Source organism: Anolis carolinensis, chromosome 2 (genome assembly GCF_035594765.1).
Source record: "Anolis carolinensis isolate JA03-04 chromosome 2, rAnoCar3.1.pri, whole genome shotgun sequence".
NCBI lineage: Eukaryota > Metazoa > Chordata > Lepidosauria > Squamata > Dactyloidae > Anolis > Anolis carolinensis.
Window position 1 is genome coordinate 140139992 of NC_085842.1, and position 17918 is coordinate 140157909.

Sequence of the window (17918 nt, forward strand, 5' to 3'; positions counted from 1 at the left end):
CCAATTTTCCCATTACACATAGATTTCTACATGTTCACAGTCTCAGTGCTATGCCATAGTAGTAACAACATAGCTCATGCTAGTTATCAAGTCCTTGCAATCCTTCTATGGCAGCCATAGGACCTCATCAGATGCCCTTTGCAAAGTGGGGTACAGCAGGGAAAATCATGGGGCAGTGTAGGAAACTCATGCTGTGTTTCCTACCATAGGGTCCGTGGTGCCCCTTCCCACAATGTTTCCCTGCTGTCCCCCGCTGCTGCTTCTGCTGCCACAATGCTGCCGGCATGGAACTTCCTGCCAGAAGTTATGTGATGAGCTCCAGGGGACTCTGTGCTGGCAATGCAGAAAAGAGGGGAGAAGACACTTCTGCGCCTTCATCTGATGACGTCCGTAGAGGACATCTTCTGAATCACAGAAATTGGGAACATTGTCAGATTAAAACAAAGCAACAAAGAATTAAAATAATCTTCACCAAGGATTTATATGCCATACCTGAAAATGTATAGTTTTCTATGGTAAAAGTAATTTGGCCATGATAACAGCAAAAGAAATCAGCTGAAAGCAAAACTCTTGACAGATGCCTTTGACTACAAAAACACATCATATTCCCATCCCATAATACTGTTCTTTCTAAAAGGAAGGGTAAGTTGACTGAGTGAATAATATATTACAGTAATTTCATGAAACCAGAGTTTGACTCCTCTTTCAGCCATGGAAACACACTGATTAGGGAAGTCACACACTCTTTGCCTAAGTGGAAAGCAATGGAAAAAATCTCTGGTATAAATATTGTCAAAAAATGCTGTGATAGTATCGAGATAGGCAGAAGATGTACTGAGAATTACAACAAAATATCAGCAATATTCTAAGAGTCCAAATATGGCTATGTTGATTCATTAGACTTCTTGACTTTGAAGCTCTAAACTTCATGTTTTGCTCTTTTCTGTTCCTCAGATGCCTCTCAGATTTTCTTACCAATCAGTTCCTTCCCATATCTACCAGTTATCAAGAACTAAACTCAATATAAGTCATTCTGTGTAGATTTTATTTATTTAAGATACAGTATGACTTCCATATCTGCGGGGCCACATTCAACAAAACATGTCATCTCTAGGTTTTTACTAGCAGAACTCCATGGTATTCTTGGATGAGAGATCCTTGAAGTCCCAGAACATATCCCCATCGATACATGAGTCACAATGTATTTCAACAGCTTTTCACTCCAAAAATCCTGAAACCTGCAAAAAACAAGACATACTAAAAACGTAAGTGATGAAACACTAAAATAATAAAATTGCTAGGAATGACTGACTACAGTAGTGATCAAAAATGCAAAAGACTGCCCTGTGATTACAAAAGGGTACTTTAATTAAAAATAAGGGCAGTGTGAAGACTTGCTCAAATTTCATGCAGCTTTACCTATTGCTCCTTTTTAAAAGTGAGATTTTGAAACTGAAAAAATGTTACCTATCTTTAATCCCCACTGGCACCTTAAATATTATCATAGTCATATTTGATCCTTATTAAATCAGGGGTATTTGTTTTGCAGCTCTACACTTCACTGTCCTTTTCCTCAGAGGCCTCTCAAGTAGCTGACACACTTTATACTTGCAGAAACATAAGACATTATCAACACAGGATCTGTTTGCCGTAAGACGGAGGAAACAAGGTGTTGACACACAAGATGGCTTTATTGCTGTGGTGTAGGTTGTTTCAGTGCCAAGGTGAGAAGGAGATATCTCCAGTTTGAATCCAATTTCATGTAAGAAATAATGCAACCGTTTAAACTGGAATCTTTTTTGGATTCCTATTGTAGATGACTTATCTTATAAATTTGTGATCTTGAATTGGAAAAGAGCCATCATCCTTCCTCTCACCTATACAGTATTAGTCCCCTCATCTGTGAAACCAATATATATGGTGTTGCTTATCCATAGTTTTACTTATTCGCTTACAGCCTCCTGTACAAGCTATACCCTCTTCTTGATAAATTTGCTGTTTCTCCTATTAAAAATAATAGGGTTCACTGTTATCCATGGTTTCACAGTCCAGGAATGTATCCCACATGAATGTATAGGTCACACTGTACTTTATGAAATATCCTGTACCTATTACCACCAAGCTATTTTCTGAATGTTGGGGACAAGGTGAAGGAATCTCCCATTTCAGCAACTTCTTTTGCTATCTTCATCTGCCCGCAATGTTATAAATTTATCTTGTACCAATTGTAGTAAGAATTTATGGACATCAACAAGATTCCAAGACACATGGAACATTTTCTGTAAAGATATCAGATGTCCTCTATTTATTGTCATTCCTGTGGTTTCAAGTTTCTCCTACTTTTCTTCCTGTTTCATATATCCTCCCACAGTGTTAAAAAGAAAAAATAAGCAGTCTGAGAAATAAGAATAGTTACTTACTTTCTATTATAGATGTTATTATTCTACTTCCTTCTCACTTACAATATTTGTTGTGTAATGCCACATGCCATATAATGGTGTGATTTGTTTTTTGGCCTCCTATAATGTAACCTGCCTAGCTCTATCAGTTACTTTCTGAAAGTTTATAAACTTACTTATTGGTACTGCAACCAGCCATGCCTTTTGGAGCTGAGAGATTTTTCATTTCTTTTCCTGCCCCTTCCCTCACCAGTTTTCCAGAAATATGATATTCAGCTATCTTTGTTGAGTGAACATCCACAAAATTGACTGAGGTATGTAGGATTGTTTTTGTTGTCATGTGTTTGAGTCATTCCCAGTTTATGGCAATCCTAAAATGAACCTATCACAGGATTTGGTTGGCAAAATTTGTTCAGAGGCTTTGCCATTATGTTTTCCTGAGGCTGGGAAGGTGGGTTTCCATGGCTGAGCAGAGATTTGAAACCTGGTCTCCAGGGTCATATTCCAGTGCTCAAACCACTACACCATGTGGCTCCTTTTTTAAAAAAAAGAATCAGATTCCCCTTTTAAAGAGCTTTTTATATGTCAGCAAACCTGATGTGTTCCTCATCCCAGCACACAGCTCCATTTCAACTACGTAGAATCATATAATCATAGCACTGGAAGAGAACACAAGGGCCATCCAGTCCAACCCCAGCCATACAAGAAAATACAATCAAACATTGCATTTTCTATGAGTATATATGATGATAATTTTAGTACATCAGTCTTCATGGATGAAAACTTTAGAACAGGGGTCCCCAAACTAAGGCCCGGGGGCCACATGCGGCCCATCAAAGCCATTTATCCGGCAGCACAAAGGCAGAAGGGGGTTGGGCTAAATGACCCAAGGGTTCTCCTCTTCTATTATTATTATTATTATTATTATTATTATTATTATTATTATTATTATTATTAACATTGAGGTGGAGAGGCCATCTGTCAGGGGTGCTTTGCTTGTGCTTTTGGTGCAAAAAGGCAGAAGGGGGTTGGACTCAATGGCCCAAAGGGTCTCTTCCAACCCTCTTTATTATTATTAACATTGAGGCGGGGAGGCCATCTGTCAGGGGTGCTTTGCTTGTGCTTTTGGTGCACAAAGGCAGAAGGGTGTTGGACTAAATGGCCCAAAGGGTCTCTTCCAACCCTCTTTTTATTATTATTATTATTATTATTATTATTATTATTATTATTATTATTATTATTGCTTGGTGGCCAACTATAGTCCGGACCTCCAATGGTCTAAAGGATCGTGAACTGGCCCCCTGTTTAAAAAGTTTGGGGACCCCTGCTTTAGAACAATGGTGGGGAAACCTCTAAAGTTTTTAAAAGTTAGTAAAAACTTCATACCTTTTCTTAGCAGAAAGTTATTCAGCTAGACATATCTATCACAGAAATGACTTGAGTGTGTATTCAATGTAAATACAGAAAATAATCTATCAAAGAATTAAGTATGATGAGAGTGGTTTAAACAATGTATTAACATTTATTAGAAGGAACATTCATCTAACGTGGCATCTCTTTGCCTAAAAACCTAAGTCAGGTAATCATGGCTAGGGAAAAACTTGATCCCCCACCCCTCAGCTTTATTATGTTATTAAATCCAGCTCATCTTACAGATATCATAAGTTATGTTAAAGTATATATAACATTTTAGATATTTCACCTGTGTAGTGTAGTGTAGTGGTCTGAGTGTTGGCCAACCACTCTGGATTTCAGGTTTCTAAACCTCATTTAGCTATCAAATCTACTGGGTAACCTTGAACAAAATACACTTCCTCAGTCTAATTGGAAGGCAATTGCAAACCCCTTCTGAACAAATCTTGCCAATAAAAGGTTTGCCTTAGAATTGCCAAGGGTTGGAAACAACTTACAGGCATACAACAAACAAGAAAAACATAAACCTGCAAGGATGGTTGGCGTTCCCACAGCTCTCAGTGGCATTGAGGGGTCTCTTCTGATTGCGTAGGGTATGACTAAGGCAGACAAAGCACCACAGAAAGGAATTGTCTCCTTCCCACTGACATTGACTCCCTAGTTATTTGCAGCACTTTATGGAAAGTGGAAGGAGTGCCAGAAGGAATCTGTTTCCCCCCCCTTGGAATGCAGCAGTTGTTCCTTAGTGTAAGAAGATCTCCAATGCCTAAAGCCAAGAAAGTGCTGACAAAAGTAAAACTCTAAAGGGCAGAGAGGAGCAATGAATTTGTTGCCTTAACCAGCGCCCTACCAGCTCACCCTCCTCCAAAAAGAAGTTTTTCTTTATATAAAGGCAGGAATATTGTTGATCTCACTGCTCTGGACACTTTAGTAGACACTCTTACTTCAAATACTTTGCCAACACCCCCAAACTTTGTAAACAGTCCTGCTGCTTTGTATTGCCATAGGTTAGTGGTTCCCAAACTGTGGTCATCCAGGTGTTTTGCCCCCCCCCCCCAAAAAAAAAAAAAACCCCAGCCAGCTTGGCCAACAGTTTGGAGTTATGGAGCTAAAGAGAAAAACATCTTGAGGGCCAAAGTTTGGGAACCACTGTAACAAGCTAACTGCTGCCTGAAGTTAATGGGATGGCACAATGATCGTGCCAAAAGGCAATATGCCAAACCTGGGTCTTTTTGAACCATCACATTTTATCCTTCCTCCAGGACATCTCTTTGCTTATTCCACCAGTTTAAAAAAGGGAGGGTTTCACACCCTCACTACAAACAGAAGAAATGAGCTCACAGTTTAAACATTGTGATTTGGGAGTCTTGATCATATCCAGCAAAGTTTGTGTGATCCCAGGAAAGGTGATGCATTTTCTCCGTAAAGCCCCTCAGCCAGCCTCAAAGTCTTGAAAAGGTTTTTTTTAAAAAACAAACAAACAACCAGTCATCCCAGTTCTATGCATTTTCCTTTGCACATAGACAGAAGATATGCTGTCTCTATTGTATCTTGCAAAGGACATTAGGCACCCAGCTCAGGCAGAAAACTGAAAAATACTGAAACAGTCTTTCGTTCAACTTGCTTTCTAGGTGGATAAGTGGTATATTATTTTAAGAGCCCAAAAAGTATTTTAATAGACCAAGATAGGAGCAAACAAGAAATATTTGTGCCAATGTTTCAGACTCCATTTGTTTGTCCACAAAAAAAAATATCCAGAAAAAACTTCATTTTCATCCAACCCATTGTTCTTTATTCTTGATTGCCTACCGAAGTTTCAGTTTTGCTGGACCTTTGGCCAACTACATGCTTAACAAATAACACTCTTATTTCTGTGTGTTGTTAGGGCAATTCCTTCATTTCTACTTATAAGGTCAACATTCTTCATACAGACATTTTTCCTAACCCACCACCTACTTAGTCACCATTTAGCAGCCAGCCAGATCCATCTTACATCAAGACTGTTCAGTTTCCTACTTGGCATGTTACTGTGTTCTTGTTTTGTGTTTGGTTTTGCTGCTGAATCTTTTAAGACCACAAACTGATTTAGGCGTATGTATAATAATCATCTATATACATCAACATTTTTATTTCAGCTGGAGTAAAAAAAAAATGTTGGAAAAGAATATAGCTTGAATATACCCATTTGCCACTCTACTGAGGTCCCATCTACACTGCACTATAATGTAGTGTAGAGAATGCATTATCATGAGGTGTTCAAATGATGCCTTATGATAATGTGCATTAATCCAGAATAAATCTGGAAGTCCAGGTTTCTTCTGGGTTAAATATAACACCTGCAAAGATCTGGACCTATAATTAAGTTCCAGATCTCTGCAGGTGTGATGTGAAGACTGCCCTCAGGATTGTGATCGACAATCCCAGGGGCAGTCTACAGAGCCATTCCGTCTCTTGAGGGCACAGGAAACCCATGGAGAAGGGATGACAGTGATGTCCTCCTCTTTCTTGCCTCATTTTAGCCTTTAAAATAGCCTCTTTACCAAGGCTGGGGAGTCACGGTGGAGGAGCTAAGCTCCACCATTCCTCCCGTCTCCCCAAGCCATGCAGTCCAGAAGCTAACATAGAGTCCTTATCAAAAAAAATCTGTTCTCCAATCACAGATCTGTCTCTTGCCCTTCCATTTAGGAGGTAGAGCACCATGGGAAAACTTTGGCCCTCCAGGTGTTTTGGACTTCAACTACCACAATTCATAACAGCTGGTAAACTGGCTGGGATTTCTGGGAGTTCAAGTCCAAAACACCTGGAGGGTCAAAGTTTGCCCATGCTTGAAGTAGAGCAACCTGCTAAGTGTGTCATACTTATACACCCACTCCAATAACATGGGAGACATAGACGGAACATTTTTCAACCGATTTGGCAATTATGGCTGGAGAAAATCCCCAGGAAGCTAAGTCAACTCCTTGAGCGAAGTGCCTGGGGAGCCCTACTCCATCCAGCACCTTGGACAGCTTTAGTCTATATTGCTCCAGCCAGGGTGTTGACAGAACAAGATGTTCTCTACCTAGTCTGAATGTTTGTAGGCTTTTTCAGTGTGCTATTGCAAAGACATAAGCAGGCTCATAGGTTCAGTACCAATTACTTTCCTCCTCATTCCTCCTCTTTTGGTTAACATCTTGTTTGAGTCTTGCAGACTATTCAAAGCCTTGAGAAATATTTTTAATTGTGTATTTGTCTACTAAGAATATTCACAATGCAGGTTTTCAAATCTCTTCTAAAAGACTTTTTTGTTTCAGATCTACTATCTAAAGATGCATCTTAGCTAAGTATCACTTAGCTGAAGAGCATGCATCTCTAAAGATCTACATTGTAAATTTTGTTAAGCCTTTGTGGAATTGAACAATTCCTGTAACTTTTGCTTTTTGCCATTTTAACTTAAACTGATACCTTTGAAGAGTCCAGCATTAAAGGAATTCCAACAAAAAGCTTTATTTTTATTCAGGATCTACTTCTCACTTCCATTTTGAAATGAAAATATAATCCCCTGCTGTAATGCCATCCAAGGAAACTGACTGCAGCAGCCTCACAACCAGTTGTTGGAACTAGAGCTCCAACAACTGGTAATATTGACCCCTTGAATCATGCCCCATGTTCTCAGCATAAAGGAACCTGAAGTAGCTTGGAAAAAATCTTTTTGGAGAGGCTGGGTGAGAATTGTATGCATTCTAGGGAGACTGTAGACATAGACTCAAATACATTAAAGATATAGCTACCAACAAAATGCAGGAGGATCATGTCTTGAAAATTTTGGACAAGGAATATTTAAATGGTACAAAGGCTTTGAAAGATGTAGTATTTTTCATGAAATGCAAGGGTTTTTCACATATTCTTTAGTATATGCATGTACACTCTAAGATAGTCAACATATCACTCTATCTTACCTGCATGAACACAGAGACAAAAAGAGAAAGGAGCTGAACTTCTCCATTGCAATCCTTAACAGCTGAGAATGAAGGATAAATTCTACCGAAGCCCCCAAAGCATTCAGCACATACTAACCCAAGGAAATTCCTGGTGGACACTTAGATAAAAAGAGGCTTTGCCTTTTTCCATCTGGTATCTTAGAAGCAAAGAAGATATTTCAGTTCCATAGGAAGCCTCTTACATTACAGTGCCTCTTGCTGGAAAAAAAAATCTCTCAAGGCACATTCCAAAGGAACATGTTCTTCCCAGAGGCAGCTTAAAACAGAAAGAAAATCCACAGAAATAGTGTAGTGTGGTTGAGTGTGAAAGATGATCAGCCATCTTCCAACCATTTATGTCAGGTGATAGAAATTTAGTAACTCAAAATATTTATGTTCTCTATAGAATTTTTCTTCATTACAGAAATGATGTATACTTCATTGAACAGCCTAAAACTTTGGTCTACACAGGATTATTTATCCATTTTAATATGCCAACTGGAAGATTAATAACATTGTAGCAGAGGAGACTGAATTTGAATGACATCTGGTAGCAGTGCTCATCCATGATACTTGAATCCAGCAATTTCATCCTACTGAATGAGAAGTACAAAAAACCTTCAAAGATAGGCACACTGTTTCAAGGGCAACATTCATGTTATCTGATTAGAGATTTGAATAAAACAACGTAATCTCCAGAGTTTTTATACTTTATTTCAGTGTCAGTACAATGAATGTGATTTCATTTGATCAATAATCCCTCTATATATAGATTTAGTTACTTAGTGCTCTACAGTTATGTCATAAACTAGGAACAGGGAACCCATAGCTCTCAATATGAACCCATGCTGGTAGGAATGATGGGAGTCTATGCCAACATATGGAAGGAGTGGCAGGTTTGCTAGTCCTGTCATGAGCTACACTAGCAATTTCAAAAATATAAGTATTAATAAAAATTCCAAAAGACAGCTTCTTTGGCTGTCAGAAAATGTCATCTTGGAAGTGATGGTGATGCCACTGATGTTAGCAAAAAACATTCACATTTCAGGCAAGGCTTGTGCCATAAACAGCATCAGGAGTACTGCTCACTTCAATTAAATCTATATATAGTCCTTTAGCATTACAAGAAATCATAATTCAAGTATCAAAAACGATTCCAAGGCTAGAGTGACCAACATTCAGGTGTGATCATTTTATCCTTAGGTCCACCTGTATTGTATCCAAAGGCATTCCACACAAAAAGTCAAGAGTCAATGCACATTCTGAGAAAAGTATTTGGTCACATAGTTTTATATGACCCCTGTTCTTTATTTAATCCATTCTGAGTCTTAGCCCAGAAATACAGCCTTAACTGCAAAGAAATAAGGAAGGTGCCAAGGGATATTACTTGCACTTCATCCAACCAATCCTATCTTCATGGCACATATCCGTAGTGTTATGTCCACTTGATGGGCAGCATTCTTGGCATCCAATAGGAACTCTTTCCTTCCCTAACTTTGTTTAAATTGTCTCATGTGTCCAGCAATTGAAGCGGCAATCTCAGAATGCTTCTTGTTTTGGCCATAATAATCAACAAACTTCCCATCGGGACCAACAAGGTACATTATGATGGTATGATCCACCTGCAAGAAAAATAAGACAAACTGGGGATGAGAGTTGGAGACAGCATGTTCCACACACAGCAGTAACTATCAGTTCACAGAACTGCCAACTCACTATAGGGCTTTTTTTTAATGAGGTCTCAAACACAGTGGCTCTATACCAAAATGTGAGAATTACACAAAAAGCTGAGCACTGAAAGAGAAAAAAGCAAATGCACCCAAATCATGCAGAAAAAGAATACTTCAGAAACCCTTTGAGAAGTCACTGCATGAAGTACAGATGGGCTCTTATGGAAAACAACCACCCTCTGAAATGTAAGGGAAGAATGGTAATTATCAAGTATGTTGGAGGTCAATCCTAAGGTTCCATAGACTTCAGAATTGCATACCACATATAAAAATAAAAATCCCTTCTGGCACTTATCTACTTTCCTGCTATTAGATTCCTTTTTTTATATATAGATATTTTTATTGAAGGGTTTTATATACAGTTATCTTAAAAGAAACATAGATAGGGGGAAGGTAAAGGAGAAAAAAAACACGGAAAAAAGGGGAAGAGGCAATGAGGGGGATAGAGGAATAGAATAGGGAGGAAGAGGGGGGATGGGAAAGTTAGGGGGTAGTTGTCGATCTTCCATTCTCAGCACCTCGGTTTAATTATTCACTGTTAGTCTCTTTTCCCAATTCTCTCTGGGTGGATTTGTATCTTAGTCTATCAGTTCCAAATCCTGTAAGTTCATCAGAAAATCCTGCTATTAGATTCCTGATGATTAAATGCCCCAAGCATTTTTGTGCACCTGAGGATCCCTTTGCTCCCACCCCACAATAAAGCTTGGTTTTGAGGAGTATGGTGCAGAAATAGCCAACACAATCCGCAAACTTCAAAGAGATGGGGTTTGCTACATCTTCCTTTCCTTAATAATTTTAGCTTCATCTGGCCTTTTCCCCCCATTCAGATACTTCCGTTTTGGAAATAGGCATTGACAAATATGGAAAAATCGCCCAAATGGATTAGCAAATTGACAAAATGTCTCAAAATGTAAGAAAATGACAAAGGCTTAGATGGCTGTATTAGCTATTTCTGTGCTAACAGAGTATCCAGTGTTCCAGCTCTTTGAAAGGGTATGCAGGTGCAGATAAGAAATGCATCCCTTTAGGTTACCATAGGAAGAGCAGTGTGGTCCTCAAACCCTGGTTCATCAGACTGGCATTTTCTCATCCTTCATTAAAAGATTTGTTGGGAACTGTACTTTTTTTCAGTTTAGCTATCCTGACTATGCCAAGGAGGAACCTGATCCTTTGTACTGGAAGTCTGCAGCCATGTATTGGAATTCCTCTTTGGAAATAGAAGTATGATGTTTGATCCTCTTCTTTCTTGCAAAACAGTTAGAAAAGATGGCCTCTTCCCAATCATCATGGGGTGGAAACTAAAAACATTAAGAGTACATCTGCTACTCTATTTCTGTAGAATAGTTAGATTAAAAAGAAGGGAGAAGAATTTGAGAATCTGAATTACAATACTGTTCCATTATCCAGGTAGAGGCCACTAGAGGGCACTAGGGAGAGAAGGAGAGTACAGCAGAGTCTCACTTATCCAACACTCGCTTATCCAACATTCTGGATTATCCAACGTAATGTTGTAGTCAATGTTTTCAATACATCATGATATTTTGGTGCTAAATTCATAAATACAGTAATTACTACATAGCACTACTGCGTATTGAACTTCTTTTTCTGTCAAATTGGTTGTATAACATGATGTTTTGGTGCTTAATTTGTAAAATCATAACCTAATTTGATGTTTAATAGGCTTTACCTTAATGCCTCCTTATTCTCCAACATATTCGCTTATCCAACATTCTGCCAGCCCGTTTATGTTGGATAAGTGAGACTCTACTGTACTTTTTATTTGGGGGGTGTTGAAGGAGGAAAACAATTTCCCTTGTTTTGCTGGTTATTCCCCCGCCCCACTTCCCATATCATAACCGAGGGTTGGAACAATACCGAATTACTTTGAACAACCAGAACAGGTGGTGGAGGAGCAGTAACAACACCTCAGAAATCAATTTTAATTAACATTGATTAACCAGGATAAAGCTAAGGAACCGGATAAGTTAAAATGTGATTAGACAAATTATCACATTAAAACATCACTGCATTTTTAGTGGTAAATCATGTACAAACATAACAATAAAGTTAAAATACAGAACACCCTACAATCAAAAACTCTTCCTGCAACCAATTCATCATTAAAACCTTGTTTGAATAAAAAGACTCTTGTTTGTCATCAAAATAAGCAGTGAGGCCAGCCTAGACTATGCAGAGTGCTCTGTTAAACAGCAGAGGTAGAAGACTACCAGATGAAGGGTAGCAGGATATATCCCATCCACTATCTGGCTCCCTCGTGTGGCTACATTGTCTCAGTTCTTGCCAATTTTAATAATCTATGTACTTAATATCTATGATAGAGTCCTAAGAGAGATAGGCTTCGGATAAAAGACTGCATATCTGAATTTTTGGACATCAGTGTGAATCTGTCAAGACAAACTAATATGAGAAAAGAAACCCAGACCTATATCTTAAGCAGCATCTGTACCACAACAACCAAGAGAAGCATATTTAGGACCACTCCTGCCTTTCCGACTGTTCTCTTCCCTGAACTCAAAACAAGCATTTCTCAGCAACTGTGTTCTTGTAGACACAATAGAAAACATTGAAGTCATAGAAGTCCATCATCTGTTGTTATTACAAGATAATCTTTCCATTATGAGGGGAATATATACCAATTATATATACACTTTCCTCATCCAAGAGCTTCTGTGCCTACAAATGTGCCCTTCTTCATCAACTTCTGCTCTAAACTTATTTGGAAATGTCAGTTCATGACAGCTCAACTACTATCTGCTCCCCAGAGTCCTTTCAATTGACTCCTTCAGCTGTTTTACATGAGGCATTCCATCAAAACACACTTCACCCACTTCTAACAAAATGGTTAAATCAGAACTGTTTTGTTTTCATAAAGCCCTCTCCAGGCATATCAGTTTCTGGCTTAATTAGAAAAACCGTGTTCAAAAATCATACTCACAATATAATCATTATCTTCATCTTTGGGGCCAGAACTGTAGTAGACACGATAGGCTCGAGCCACTTGATCAATCTGCTCTTTTGTACCCGTCAATCCAATCAGTTTAGGTGAAAACTCTTGGAATAAAAACAGGGCTCATTAGATCAGACTGCATTAGGGACCCATGAGAGGCCCTTCCAGTGCTGCAGCAGCCATTCTGGTCAGGGTTGCCAGCCAAGGGCATCAGTGCAATACCATGTTAAGAGAAAAGGCTAACCTTACCTTTGACATATCTAGCAATGGCTTCTTTATTATCTCTCTCTGGATCGATGGTGATAAAGAGTGGAGTGACGTTGGGCAGAGACTGGATAGCATCTGTTGCCACAAAGCATGATGATTAATATCTCAGTAGCAAGACCTGAAATCATTTTCCAACTATTAAACCCCATAACTAATCTAGAACAGCCTTCCGTAAAACTCCCAGTTGCTATACTACAAATTAATCACCCCTGATGATATAAGCTGGAGTAGTCGTAGTTATAGTCCAATAGGATTTGAGGATGCAAAATCAGGGGAAAAAGTTGTCCTAGAAAATGGTAACTTGGTTTAACTCATAAGAAAAATTATATTCTTGTAGTCAGTAATGAGTTTTCTGGAAATAGCAGAACTAAGTTCTTATGATCTTCTGGAAAGACTGTTTTTTCTGTCTAATGTCAGGTTTGTTTGGTGGTTGCCTCACATTATGGAACTCCTTTCCTAGCAGGGACAGATACCAAATTGGCACAGGAACATTTTACATTATTCCTTTCCATATTAAGCATAAATTTGTCCTTCATTTTGTAGTTAACTAAAGCCTTGCCCGATTCTATATTTGGCCAGTGCTTCTGATTATATACCTAGTCACCCTACTCTACAGCAAACTGAAGATCTCCAGCGGTCTTGGAGAATTTGTTGTCTTTTTCTGGGTGATGCATAGAAGTAGAATCTTCTTCTTCTCCAGAGACACACATGGAAGCATCTATCTCTTATCTGTGATTTCATCTCATAGTCCACCAGTTCTGCACACCTTAACTTTTCTTCCCTGCTGTTCTCAAATTTCAAATACATAAGAGGGATGTGTATTACATAGATTTAAGATGTCAAAGACTACTGTTTTCCTACAACAGACCAAGGTAACTATCCCATTAAAATTTAAATATTATATAATACCTTTCACCTGAATTCATCTCTCACCCCATCCCAAACTATATTTTTCCTGTTGAATTTTTTCAGTGTAGATTTCTTGAGAGCTGGGAAATCGTGTTATTGGACTGCCACTCTCAACATTCCTCCTGTCTAGCTATGCTGCTAAGGCTGATTAGGAGTTGTAATCTAATAATATTGGGAATGCACTTTTTTGCAGTAGGTGCAGTAAGGCAGCAGATCCAACAAAAAGTAAATAGTAAATCTTATTCTATCCCTTGCTATAAATACCCATACTAGAAAAAAGAATAAAAAACAATCCTATAACAAACATTATTCTAGCAAACAGAACTATAGATACCATTCCCATTCATTAAAGACAACTCTGGTTTCTGAATGACTCACTTACCAATTTCATCTACAGCTAGAATCATTTTCTCCAGTTCTTCTGGACAAATGTCAGGACAGTGTGTAAAACCAAAGTAGATGAGCACCCATTGACCCAGATAGTGACGATCTGACTTGGGCTCGCCCTTGTGATCAGTGAGTGAGAAATGGCCTCCCAACAATGGCTTTCCAATACTCCGTTGCCGTTCCTTCTCCATCACTGAAATAGCAGCACAACTGAAGATTATTCATCTTAAATCAAATAATTCTTATAGAGCAATCACACATTATTGCTCCTCCTCCTTTCTTTCTAACTTTCATTCCACTCCAGATTCTACACCTCCTTAAGATGAAAAAAGCCTACACTGTTGCTGTTCTTGCATTTTCTGGATACTTCAATATACAGTAGAGGTGCTTCTATTATGCTCTGCTCCATGGAAGAAGGAAGAACACGGGGAAAAAGCAATAATTTGTTTTAAAAAGAGATCTGTAACCTGTTACAAATGTCTGAAGAATTGCAAGATTAAATATCCAATTCAATATTGATGCAAGCTACAACAATAAATGTAAAAGTCTGGAGAAAAAACCCCATTCAGAACCTCAAAATACAGATTATTTCAATACTATTTTTGCCCTTCAGGCAAAAACTGTCAAATTAATGTAGTTTGATATCACTTTAACTGCCATGGCTCAAAACTACTGGATTCTGGGAGCTGTAGTATGAAGTACCAGCACTCTTTGGCAGAGAAAGGAAAAGATCATAAACAACTAAAACACCCATGATTCCAAAGGCTTGAGCCATGGCAGTTAAAATGTCAAATTTCAGGAATTTGACAATATAGATGCACCTTTTGATTGTTTCACAAAAGAGCTTTAGAACATAAATTGGGACGTGCTCCTTTCCCTGTTTTTTAATACAGTAGAGTCTCACTTATCCAAGCCTCTGGATTATCCAAGCCATTTTTGTAGTCAATGTTTTCAATGTATCGTGATATTTTGGTGCTAAATTTGTAAATACAGTAATTACAACATAACATTACTGCGTGTTGAACTACTTTTTCTGTCAAATTTGTTGTATAACATGATGTTTTGGTGCTTAATTTGTAAAATCATAACCTAATTTGATGTTTAATAGGCTTTTTCTTAATCCCTCCTTATTATCCAAGATATTTGCTTATCCAAGCTTCTGCCGGCCTGTTTAGCTTCGATAAGTGAGACTCTACTGTAATTTCATTTGCTTGTCTCCAAGACATCAGCGAAGATGGCTAGTTTCTTGATACACTTCAAAATGCTTAAATCATCATTCTAACTACTCTCAAAATCTTTGTCTGAGAATCACTGTAATAAACTATAAAGTGCTACAGATGCGACTCATAGTATAGCTTGAACATGGGAGGACTTGGTCAGACGAACCTTATATAATAAGCTGTATAAGAACTAAGGTAAGCAAATGACTACACAATTCATTTTAGCAGAATCTAAATGGTTCTAACTACATATTTGTAAAGTACTCTATAAAGTACTCTTGTGACTGAGTCAACAAGATTTTGACAGTTTTACTACTCTAGGAAGGAACATAGTGTGTTTGTATCTGTGCAACTAGATGGTAATGAATCAAGAAGAGAAGAAATGGTGATTGATACCAACTTTCCTGTTTTTCTTTTTTGAAGTATTTCATTGTTGCTAACAATCCTCCTCCAATTGCACAGGTGATTGCCAGAGTCTTCCAAGTTACAGGCTACTGGGAAAGAGATAAAAGAAATGGATGTGTTTATGTAAATATATTTGCTCACTGACCTGAATCCGCCTCATAGAAATCATTTTTATTTCACTTCCTCCTTCTCTCGGGCCACATTTTTCAAAAGCAAAGTACAGACTGTATCCTTTCTCATTTCTCAGACTGAAATACATCATAACTTAAGCAAAGACCAAAGATTTGCAAACCATTGCCAGGAAACATAAAAGTAAGTTGCAAAACCTGGGGAAGTGGTGGAAGGGTATGTGTCTACTCTACAGGGAGAAATTAGAAAAGGTCGCCTACATTCAGATTTTGGCTGTGTAGGTTTTCAAGACAGTCCACTTTATCAGCACAGTTGTAGCCCAAACACCCTAAAGGCACCAGATCCCATCTGATTTTGAAAGCTGGACAGGATCAAGTCTGTTTGCTGCTTTGATCCAGGAGTTAACAAGGAAAACCGGGTGCTGTGGGCTCTGTTTCAGAGGAAAGCAATGGTAAAACACCTCTGAGCATTCCTTGCTTAAGAAAAACAAGTTGACAAATGCTACTGCTTTCTTGGCAAGATTTATTCAGAGGGCAATTGCCTTCCTGTGAGGTTGAGAGAAAGATATGCCCAAAATCAACTAGTGGTTTTTCATACCCAAGTGAGGATTTGCATTCTAATCTCCCAGAATCTTAGTCTAACATCACCACACCAGAGTGGTCCCTTATTATTAAAAAAAAGTGTGGGTGTTGGCTCATGCGTCTGAGTTAGCAGCAAGTAATGTGGGGCAGACAACAGTCCAGGTAAACACACAGCTCTATTAAGGAAATGAAGGATCAGAAAAAGGGCTGAGTATCTGACACCAGCCTGACCCCCACTAAACTGTTGACTGTCCTACACTACTTGGGGGATTCACTGGGGGCTAAGATGGGAGAGACTAACCCCTTACAAAGACCCTGAATGTTGGAGATAGCAACTTTCTCAAGCTTCCTCTATTTAATGTTTTGTCTGTTTTATAATGTGTCAGTTTATTTCCTGAAGTGTACGTCTTATTTGGTTTGCAGTTTTTAGCTCTATGTATTTCAAGCAGTAAGCGGGGCTGCAGACCATGTGACTGGTTCAGTGACTGTTTACAATGTTGTTTTAAAAGGATGATAGAAGAAGTTGAGACTTGAGTCTATTTGAGTACAGAAACCAATGTTAGAAATTAGAGGTCAGTTGAGGCCTGAGTTTCTTTGGAAGTAGACTGTTATTAAAGCGAGCTGTACAAAGCAATATAGTTTTGAAGAGACCATTAAAGATTATAAATTAAAGATACAAACTGAAACATTTTAAAGCTTAACCTGAAAAGAATGTACCTGTATATTTAAATACATGAAGTTATGAGTAAAACAAACATGTTATTTTTAAGAAGTCTGCTTGAAGCTTCGCTAAAAGCATCAAAGAGAAACAAGATATCTACATGCCCAGTGATCATCCATTACCCAATAAACTAAAGGAACATTTCCGTAACTCTGCTACCCAATACGTTATGACCTTAATAGGTCATAATCCAGTAGTCCAATACTGAGTCTCCCAAACCCACCCCTCTAACCACTGGACCTCCCTGTGCCCCGATGAAGAGGGAGCTGCTGCTTCAGAAATGTCACTTTTTATCTCTGCAGTTGGACACCGCTTTAACAGCCATGGCTCAATGCTATGCAATCCTGGGAGATCTAGTATGGTGAGGTCCTAGCTTCCCGGCTCGGAGGGATTACTCAGGGCCCTTCCAGACAGATCCTATATCCCAGGATCTGATCCCAGGTTTTTTGTTTATCCCAGATTATCTGGAAGTGCGGACTCGTATAATCCAGTTTAAAACAGAAAACCTGGCTGGGATCCGATCCTGGGATATAGGGCATGGAAGGGCCCTCACAGGGCGGGCCACCCGAGCTCTCCCTCCTTCCCTGCTCTCCTCACCCCAGGTTTGCTGGGCCCGCTCCGCGGAGGCTCCCCGGAGGCCTGCGTGGCCCTCGTCCGCGAAGACGGGTAGAGGCAGCAGCAGCAGCAGCACCACGGCAACGAGGCCCGGCGCCCTGCCAGCAACCGCAGCCGAGCCGGGAACGCCAACGCCATCTTTCCTCCGTCCCTTTCCAGGAGCCCAATCATAGAGACAGGCTGGACTTCCGGGGGGAAACAGGCATGCGCACTCC

General features: G+C 39.1%; 1 protein-coding gene across 1 annotated transcript; it reads right to left on the bottom strand.

Moving 5' to 3' along the window:
• Positions 1-8465: 8465 nt before the first annotated feature.
• Positions 8466-17891, bottom strand: LOC100557218 (protein SCO1 homolog, mitochondrial). The gene is made up of 6 exons (XM_003217175.3): positions 17686-17891; positions 15653-15743; positions 14028-14225; positions 12719-12811; positions 12458-12573; positions 8466-9393 (listed from the first exon to the last, which is right to left on the bottom strand). Exons 1-6 carry the CDS (start codon positions 17872-17874, stop codon positions 9262-9264), a joined length of 819 nt encoding a protein of 272 aa, XP_003217223.2. The 5' UTR covers positions 17875-17891; the 3' UTR covers positions 8466-9261.
• Between the last annotated feature and the right edge of the window lie 27 nt (positions 17892-17918).

Excerpts from the sequence above, each read along its gene's own strand:
- LOC100557218 (XM_003217175.3), bottom strand. The coding sequence starts at position 17,874 with ATGATTGGGCTCCTGGAAAGGGACGGAGGAAAGATGGCGTTGGCGTTC. Across the intron at positions 15,744-17,685 it reads GCGGGCCCAGCAAACCTGGG|CCTGTAACTTGGAAGACTCT; the intron begins GTGAGGAGAGCA and ends CTTTCCCAGTAG. Across the intron at positions 12,574-12,718 it reads CATTGCTAGATATGTCAAAG|AGTTTTCACCTAAACTGATT; the intron begins GTAAGGTTAGCC and ends TTTTATTCCAAG.